At 41.2% G+C, this 9,476-nt stretch overlaps 1 protein-coding gene across 3 annotated transcripts in view; it reads left to right on the top strand.

The window, feature by feature from the left end:
• The first annotated feature begins 764 nt into the window (after positions 1-764).
• Positions 765-9,476, top strand: part of RIOK1 (RIO kinase 1) — a 23,197-nt gene continuing 14,485 nt past the window's right edge. For all 3 annotated transcript variants that reach the window (XM_017746918.1, XM_017746917.1, XM_008643445.2), the window contains exons 1-10: positions 765-963; positions 2,132-2,222; positions 3,191-3,260; positions 3,933-3,975; positions 4,655-4,747; positions 5,468-5,580; positions 5,708-5,788; positions 6,294-6,380; positions 6,941-7,078; positions 7,983-8,086. In XM_017746918.1, the coding sequence (XP_017602407.1) occupies positions 3,259-3,260; positions 3,933-3,975; positions 4,655-4,747; positions 5,468-5,580; positions 5,708-5,788; positions 6,294-6,380; positions 6,941-7,078; positions 7,983-8,086 (661 nt within the window). In that variant the 5' untranslated portion in view covers positions 765-963; positions 2,132-2,222; positions 3,191-3,258. The remainder of the gene's footprint in view (positions 964-2,131; positions 2,223-3,190; positions 3,261-3,932; positions 3,976-4,654; positions 4,748-5,467; positions 5,581-5,707; positions 5,789-6,293; positions 6,381-6,940; positions 7,079-7,982; positions 8,087-9,476) is intronic.

Below are 9,476 nucleotides of genomic sequence, written 5' to 3'. Positions count from 1 at the left end.
GAGAGCGGGTGGTGCTGCCCAGTGACAGGAGAAGGTGAGAGAAAAGGCTGCGTGTGTTTCTCGGCTTCCCTTTTCCGTTAGGTGTGCTGCTTTGGGACATAATTGTCCTGGCAGAAAACCGTGACTCGCTACTGACATGAGAGAATTATAGCACCAGCTAGGTTGGAAAGGATCTCTGAGATCATCGAGTCCGAGCTGTGACCCAACACCACGGTGCCAACCAGACCATGGCACTAAGTACCACGTCCAGTCTTTCCTTAGAAACCTCCAGGGACGGTGACTCCACTACCTCCCTGGGCAGCCCATTCCAATGTCTAATCACCTTTTCTGTGAAGAAATTCTTCCAAATTCCAGCCTAAACTTCCCCTGGTGCAACTTTGCAACTTTAGGACATGTCCTCCTGTCCTGTCACTTGTTGGCTGGGAGAGGAGACTGACCCCCACGTGGCTACAGCCTCTTTTCAGGGAGTTGTAGAGAGTGATAAGGTCTCCCCTGAGCCTCCTTTTCTCCAGGCTAAACAACCCCAGCTCCCTCAGCTGCTCCTCATAGGACTTGTGCTCCAGACCCTTCAACAGCTTCATTGCCCTGCTCTGGACCTGCTCCAGCTTCTCAATGTCCTCGCTGAATAGAGGGCCTTAGAACTGGATGAAGTGAATTAAAACACGAGTGAAAATGTGAAGTCATTTGTGAGGCTAAATGTATTTTTGGTGACTGTAACAATCATTTTTAGTTACAGAGACATCTGTGTTTCTTTTAAGTGAATCTGCAGAAGACACAGAGACATGTAAAGAGGGTGGGGTCCCTGAGAGCTGCCGGTTATGCACATGTGAAGAAGTTAACGCTGAGGAAGGAGATGGTGACAATGACAACGATGATGAAGAAGAAGATGAAGACTGGGACTGGGATGATGAAGTGGGAAGACTCACGAAGCGCCACAGTGCTGCTGGTGGGTGCAATCCACAGGTATGTTGAAGGCTATTCTGTGAGCCTTGAGGGTGCCCAAGAGCTAATGGGGTTGACCTGAAGGCTTTGTTCATTTTAGTGTCACATTGAGGATAAATGCAAGCAGACTTTTTTCCTTGAGAGAATCCTCTCCCTTTGAGTCTGTTCCTCTGACATGCCATATGTGTATGTATGTTGTAGCCAGAGGTCCATTTGATTTTATTGTCTCAAACCCTGTTGCTGGATTCTCTTTGTCACTGCAGTTTCCTTCTGTTCCTTACCTTTCTCAGCTTTTCTTTCTTTGCTCAACCTGATCTCTTCAGATGTTCCTTTCTTTTTGGTATTTGTCCTCTGTGTTTTTGACCATCTTCCCCAGGCTTTCTATTTAATTTTAAGACTATCTGCTAGTCATATCCAGGGTGAAACTGGTTCTATTTTTGACTTAATAGTGAAGCAGGTAAAGAAAAAAAACAAGCATAGGAAATGGAGGGAGGTGCTAGAAGTGAGTTAATTTAGAGTGTATGGTGTTGGCACAGAAACTCTGGCATTGTGCATAATGAAAAGCACATGTGAAGGTAAGAAGGATGCTAGTTCTCACATCAGCTTGGACACTAGAGATTCAAAACCTCATTTTTCTTATTGATACCAACTTAGCAGAACAGTTGAGATAAATCAGAGTGGTGCTGATCATAGCATAGCATGTCTGGCAGTGCTTATCCTGGGTGGTATATTCTTGCCTTTATTTAGAGGTTTATGCTGTTCAATGATGGTGAAATCATGTTCAGGTGTTAGTTGTGTTTGGAGAAGACTACATGTAGGAAAAGATAGAATCTTGGAAAGTTTTCTCTGTTCATTACCTCTGCATTTTTTTCTCTTGTTTTGTTTCTGTCTTCTGTTCTCTTCCTTTTACAGACAAAAAAAGTGCTGTATGAGAGACTTGTAGGTTTCTAGACTAAAAGTAACCCTGTTTTGGAGCACTTTTAGAATTTTAACTGATGTGTTACCTGTATTTTTTTTTCTTGATTTAAGTAAAATCTGGTGTTAATCCATACTTGTTTCCTTACCCCATGTGGTTTTCTTCTCATAGCTTTAGGCATAGGCACTTGAGATGACTTTTCCACTTATATGGTCTGAATTTCAAAGGGCTGTGTACAGAAGGTGACTTATGTTAGTAAATCCTTTGTTTCAGGCAAATAGACAGACCCCTAATTGCTCTTCAGCAAAACTGTCAACCCCTGCAGGCAAGGTTTTAAGAAAATTTGAACACAAAATTAATTTAGGTGAGTATAATTGCATTGTCATCTGTTACTGAAACAGTTACTACTCTGTGTCATTCTCAGACTAATTGCATTTATGTTAAGCCAGAACTCACTGGAATGGGTGAGCTAACCATTGCCAGAGAGGTTAAAAATGGCTTTTGTGTACTTGAAGTTGCCTTTAGTCTCCACAAACTGGCTGTCATACCCCTCTCTCTCCACCTTCAGAACCACATGGCTGGTTGGTTGGGGTTTTTTCTTTCCCCTTGACTTCTCCAGACAACATGAAGTCTTTGTTCCCGAGATTCTCTGTAGAAACAAGATGTTTGGTTGGATGGAGGGTACCAACTCTCTGTTGTGATGTTGGTCATTCCCACAGCTGCTACGATTTTCTAGACGACTGCAGTCTCCTGTAGTATTTGGGGGTACATTATGCAGCAGTTCTCTCCCAGGGGCAGAGTTCCTGTGCAAAGTGAAGAGGCTGCTGTCCCAGCTGGTGTGGTTTGATTTTTACCCTGAGATGGAAATGGCTGCTCAGCAAAGCCTGTCAGGACTAGGAGTAGCTGTGATTGGCACCTTTTGTCAAGGTAGCAATCAGAGGTTGTGTTTTTCTTTATAGCAAAGTGGTGCTAGAATGAAGGTTGCTGGTATTTGTAGCCAAATACAGCAGCTTTTATACATTTAGCCTTTAATCAAACACCATTTAAATGCATTGTTGGAGAGAATCTGGGAGGCTGTTGCTTATTGTGTTAAGAAAAGTGGCATTTGACTGTTATAAGAGAAGAACAGACAAATTAAATGGAGAGATGTTATCCAAAAGGCATTACTGGCATCACATTTCCAAGTCCTTGGAACTGTCTCACTCATCTGTGTTGTTACCTTACAGTCCTACCTTGAAATGTAAACTGAGTGAAGCGCTAGGTTAACCCTGGTGTGTAGGAAACTTCTTTGGGTTTTGGGGTTTTTTTCATTTCTTCTTACGTGTTTTTCAGATAAGCTAAATTTTGATGACTCCGTTATAAACAGAGTCACAGAAAAGTCTAGACAGAAGGAAGCAGACATGTAAGTATTACTTTTGGTTCTATTTTCACTGAAATACTTTGAACCCAGAAGCGTTGTTCTTATTTCTTTGTTTGAATAAGTTTGTTAAGAAAAATGAGGTTTAGAAGCAGTCTACATGCAGTTTGCCCTTTGGTCTTCAAAAGACCATCCAAAGTTGCTTCTTCTGTCACTGGTAGCACATCTGATTGTGTTGGTGTAATATAGTAAGACAGAAGTGATGGTGTCATTCCCCTAGAACAGACCCTTTGATACTCTTTTTTTCTAAACAGAAATCCTTAAGCAGCTGAGCTAAAAAGGTATTGGAGGCCTTTTAAAGGGTCCTCCTGATGATTTGGTGAGGGAAAAGTATTTCTTCTTAAGAATTTTTTTTTTGACCTGCAGCTTATAGCCCTAAGTTGTAAAGACAGATACAGTTTCCTCCTGAATGAGCATAATTCAGAAGAGGCAAGAAGATAATCTACAAAAGTGATGGGCTCTGATGTTTATGGTGGTGGTTTGTTGGTTTTTTTCCTTTCCATCCCTGTGCTGCAGGAGAAACCTTTGCTTCTGTATGAACTGAAAGCCTTACTTCTTGAGGCTGTCATCTGACACAGAATGTCGCAGTTTGTCAAATGCTGTCAAAGTACCGAGCTCATATGTGGGATTGTAACATTTTATTTTCACTTCTGCTAGGTACCGAGTCAAAGACAAGTCAGACAGAGCAACAGTAGAACAGGTAAGTCCTTTGTTCATCAAAGTTTTCTTTTGACCAGAGCAAATACTGTAGAATTTTGGAATCAATGATAAAACAGAGCAGGAACAGAGTTTTGGGATTCTGATTCCCACGTTATCCTGAAGAGACCTGTTGTTTCTTTCTTTCTTTCATATTTGAAGGTTAGCTTTGGTTCCATAAACATTTTAGAGCTCATTTTTGTCTTTAACATTGTGATTTGTTCATGTGTGCAATGCAGAATTCCATCTTAAGCTTTTATTCCAAAGAACAAGAAAAAATGCTGGGTTTTCCATTTTCTTTTTTTTTCTTTTTTAACAAGACTGAACTATTACTGGTCCAAGCCCACATGGCTGTTCTATTTCAGTTATGGTATCCATATCCCAAGAAAAATCTTATTTTAAAACATTAAATGCAACTATGAGTGGAAAATGTTTTCTTTGTCTCTTCTAGGGTTAGCTCAACAACATATGCTTAGTTTAAAAGAAAGAAAAAAAATTAGTAATTTTGGAAGAAAGAGTGAAGTATCATTCTAGATTCATGGCAAAATTCTGAGTAGTTGCTGTTCAGATTATTATTCGATCCTTGAGAATAGTCTGATGCCAAGGGCTCTTTAATATGATACCAAGACTGGACACTATTACTAGGTTTTGTCCTCTGCTGAGTTTTCTGTGTTAAATTTGAGGTGTTGGATCCAAGGACCCGAATCATTCTGTTCAAGATGCTCTCTAGAGGTATCATATCAGAAATCAATGGCTGCATCAGCACGGGGAAAGAAGTAAGTTTTATTGCAAATAATGTAGTAGGATTTTTTTTTCAGCAGGCTGGGTGGAAGTTTATGGTGCTCAGAAGATGTAGTGTAATACTAGGGTTTAGTTCTACGTTTTTGTGTTGCTTGATTGGTAGGAAGTTATCTTAAGAAAAAATTTATTTACGTTAAGGGAAACCAAGTTTCCCAAGTATGGAAGATCTCTAAGAATGCTTTAATATTATCTTAAATTAGTGGATGTTGTTAATTGCAACTTTCAACCAAAAGTTTTGGCAAAGTTATGTATGGCCACAGTATTAAATAGTGCCTGAAAAAACATACAAACCCAGGGAATTCTGATTAAAGACAGACTTCCCCCCTGTGTAGAGGCAGAAATGTGAGACATTTGGTCCATGCTTTAGGGCCTGAATAGTGCACAGGCTCAAGTTAACCCTTCACACAAGGGCTTGTTTCAGTCTCCCAAGTGTGGATGAGGCAGAATTTTCCTGTGCAATGTTGATTTTATTCTGTGGCCATTGTTGCACCCCTGCCCCATCTTACGTACTTCCTGTAAGCTGTCTTTCATGGAAAAAGGATTGCCTTGTGTGCAGTCTCCTTCAGCTGGGTGCCATGCACAGGCTGGGGTGAGATCAGATCTTTTCCAGGTGTCAGAATGAGAAGAAGAGAGAAGATTATGTCACTTTAAAGGGCTTGTCCTTAATGTTATTTCTTCCCTTTTTAATCTGATAGGCCAATGTATATCATGCCAGTACTGCAAATGGAGAGAACAGAGCAATAAAGATTTACAAAACCTCTATTCTGATGTTTAAAGATCGGGATAAGTATGTGAGTGGTGAATTCAGGTGAGTTTGACTTCTGCCTGATTTTACTGGGGAAGAGGGATTGTTTTGAAAGGTGTTAAAATCACTGGTGCTCATGCTGCATTGATAGGCTAGGAGTCCCTGTTATCTTTTGTTTCTTTACTTAAAGATTTCGTCATGGATACTGCAAAGGCAACCCAAGAAAAATGGTGAAGACGTGGGCCGAAAAAGAAATGAGGAATTTAATAAGGTGATTTTTCCAGTTTTTATTTCATCATACAGAGGTTACCGAAAGTTTCACATTTATAGGAGGTACTCATTGCTAGACTGTGGCTATCACTACCCTTTAGGGTCTCTGGAGTGCTCAGAAAAGTGTCTTAAGCTTCATGATGGGAGAGGGACAAAAGGGGAAGGAAGAATAAAGATCTTCTTTTGTTTTGCTGCTAGTGCTCTAAGCTCTTCAGTGTCTGAACTCTGTCTGACATGACTGAACAGCAAGGAAAAACTGGAAATAGCTGCTGCTGAGCAGCAGCACGCTGTGTGATATAGGTTAATCTAGGATTAACCTGAACTGTGTAAAGGTTCTTTGACACAGGAATGCTTAGAAAAGGGTCAGAATGGTTGTGGCTTTTTGTGTGCATTTCCTGAGTTCTCACTGTGTATTATGTTCAAAGCTACAGAGCTCCTCTATGCACTAGTGCAAAGCAAACAGAGTTTGGTTTTATTTTTTTTGTGGCTTTGTTCCTGTGTTTCAGGTTGAATACGGCCCAGATACCTTGCCCAGAGCCAATTATGCTAAGGAGTCATGTGCTTGTCATGGGCTTTATTGGTAAAGGTGATAGGTAAGTATCCTTAGAAAATAAATTTTTTTGTTTGGTTGGGGTTTTTTTAATTTAGTAATAGCTTTTTCCCAAAGATTTATTAAAACCAAACAAACCAACCCTCTGAATTTACCTACAGTTACTTTAGGCCTGTAAAGTTAACATCTGCCTGTGACCTGTGGAATGGTCCCAGACATTTGTCAGCTACTACCGCAGGCAATCTGTGTGATTTTGAAGCCTCAGTTGTGTGCAAAATTAATTCATAAAGTGGCTTAACCAGAGGTGAATGCTGGAAAGGCTTGCTAATCATACATGAAGATAGGTCATTGGTTTGTAGTTAGCAATATTAATGTAGCATGGTCCAAATTAGCTCCGCTTGGGAATAGAGCTCCATAATCTTTGGCAAGTGTGTAGCAAAGTTTTGCTGCCCTTCCTGCTGGCTCCTTGCATTTGGTTGCTCAGGCTGACTTGCCTGACATACTCAGGGAGTGAAAGGATCTGGCGCAGCAATTAAAGCATTTGCGGCTGGTATGAAGAAGGAAAAAGTATTTACTTTTTGTTACTTTTTCTGTAATTTTAAGGCCTGCTCCTCTGCTGAAGAATGCTCAGTTATCTGACTCCAAAGTCCGGGAGCTCTACCTACAGATCATCCAGTACATGAGAAGAATGTACCAAGATGCCAGACTTGTTCACGCAGATCTCAGTGAATTTAATATGCTGTATGTTTTCAATCCTTGCTCTGAGTTGTGACATCTAAAATGTATGCACTGGCAACCTCTGTGTGAGAGTACTGATGTACCTTTCAGGGAGGGTGGGGTCCTTGTCATTACTGGGTTTCGTAACTTACCTAATTAATTATGTAGCTTTTAATCCAGATCTGAGCTTTCTCTGTGAAATAAACCCAACAGGCAAACAAACAAAAAACAGCCACAAATACAAAAAACCCAACCTGTTACAGTGGGAGCACTGCAACACGTGTATCAGACAAGGAGGCCCGTGGGAAAGAAATATCTATGGACCAATTCTTGCTAGATGTTTCAGAGATGTTTATTTCTCCAGCCACATGGCCGGGATCTGCCCAGGAACTGCAGCAATCACAGGACCCGAGGGTCCTTGCCCACGCAGGGGAACACAAAACAACCAAGGGGGAACGAGGCTGACCAGGGGCAGGGAAACCCCGTGTCTGTCCCCCAGGGCCCCTCTCCCAGGACCACATGGCAGGGGGAGGGACCCCAACACCAACCAACCAACCAAAAAAAACCCAAACACACAACAAACCCACATCACAAAACCCCCTCACAAAGAGAAAAAAACCTGTCAACTCAGGCAAAAATTAGTAAGGTATCATTTTTATAACTTTTTTCTTGATTTTTCTTTTTCTCTCTGCTTTTTTTTTTTGTTCATGAGGAGACAATTTTTTTAAAAAGTTCAGTTATACAACTTGGGTAGGGGAGGGTAGGGATTGAGTGAAAAAAGCCACCCTGGTGCTAACATACAAGGTGTGTGCTGGAGAAGGAAGTTAAGATTTTTTTTTGCTGGTTCTGAAGTTTGAAGCATGCTTTGTTCCCTGCCCCTCAGTAATGTGATGGGGTTGGTGTAGCTCTGTGTGGGATTTCCTTGCAGGTACCATGGTGGGGACGTGTACATCATTGATGTATCTCAGTCTGTGGAGCACGACCACCCTCATGCACTGGAGTTCCTGCGGAAGGATTGTGCCAATGTTAACGGTGAGGGAGCTGTGCTTCAACCCTTCTTCTGACAGCTGGTTTGTTTAGCAGGATGAACTCGGTTCACCTTATGTTCTTTCAGGTATAACTGACTGTAGAAGTTACACTACTTCTATGTTCTCGTGACTTCCTCAGGGAGTAGTGTACTGTGCTGAGTTCAGAGTAGTGCAGCCTATTTTGCCAGAAATCACCTGTCTGAAATGAGTCAAGTGGCTGGATCTCAGAATAGATCTAAGATCAGTCCCAGTGTGCAGCAGTGCTCACCCCAATCTTAACTTCCCTTACTTAAAGTACTGTGCAGACATACTGATGTATTTCCCTCTGTGAGCTGAATCCACATATGGAATTCCTCAGCTGTCAAGAAGTTGTTCTGTGTTATGAAGTTCCCTGCACTTACTTGTCCAGGGCAGCTGAGAGGATCAAGGCATAGAGTAATTAATTAGATATATTATCACTTGTCATAGTAGTTTGATAAGTTTAATGGTGTTTTTCTCTTGAGGATTTGATCTTCATGCGTGGGTGTATGTGTTGTGTAACAGGTACACACCTCCTGGTAGGGTGTGTCCCTGAGGACAAAAAAATCTCTCATTGTAGGCTGCTTTTGTCCCCCCTTTCTTTTCACATTGACTTTTTGCTTATTTTACAGAGACTCTTGAGAGTCTGTGCAAAGAACTGTGTGCATTTTGATGCTATGTGTCTTGGTACCCAGTATGCTGGTTTTTCCTTATTCCTTGTCAGTTCATGAATTTCTAGTAACTCACTTCTGGCTCAGCTAGTTGCACCCTTGCTCTTTATTCATGTCTTTTGACTCACTCTCTCTAGATATTCTAGTGTCTCAGTGAGTTGCATTGGTTTTGGTGTTGTTTTGCTTGTCTTCTGTCACTGCAACCTTCTCTGTCTAAACCTTCCCCAGAGACTCTAAGAAACACCTGGTTCTGCTCTAGGTGCAATCTTTGCAGAGACTCGTGGTTCCATGGGCACAGAGAGCTGTCTCCAAACTAAGTCCTTTTCTAATCTTTCTATGATTAATTTCTCAGAGTGAGAGATCTTCAGGGAATTTTAGTAGGAAATACTTGTTAAACAGTCCTCAGTGTCACTCGCTGCTGTTTTTCAGAACAGAAATGGAGCCTACAAGTTTGGTCATAATTGATTTAAGAAACCAGTCCTGAGTGTAGTAGTGAGGAATGTTCCAGGACATGAATGTGTCTTCCCTTTTGGGTGGATCATAATTAGGCTGCACTGTATTTCAGTGGACACTTGTTTCTCTCTAGCAAAAGTTTGAGGTCTCCATTGCTTATTTGAAATACATATTTTTTTTTCATTTTAGTCATTGCAAATACTACACCTGTCTTAAATTCTTTACTTAGTCCCTACTCCGTTAAGTCTGGAT

The sequence above is a fragment of the Corvus brachyrhynchos genome, unplaced genomic scaffold (genome assembly GCF_000691975.1).
Source record: "Corvus brachyrhynchos isolate BGI_N302 unplaced genomic scaffold, ASM69197v1 scaffold100, whole genome shotgun sequence".
NCBI classification, from domain to species: Eukaryota; Metazoa; Chordata; class Aves; order Passeriformes; family Corvidae; genus Corvus; species Corvus brachyrhynchos.
Note: the sequence above shows the minus strand (reverse complement) of the source record. Positions and strands in the feature narration are given on the sequence as shown.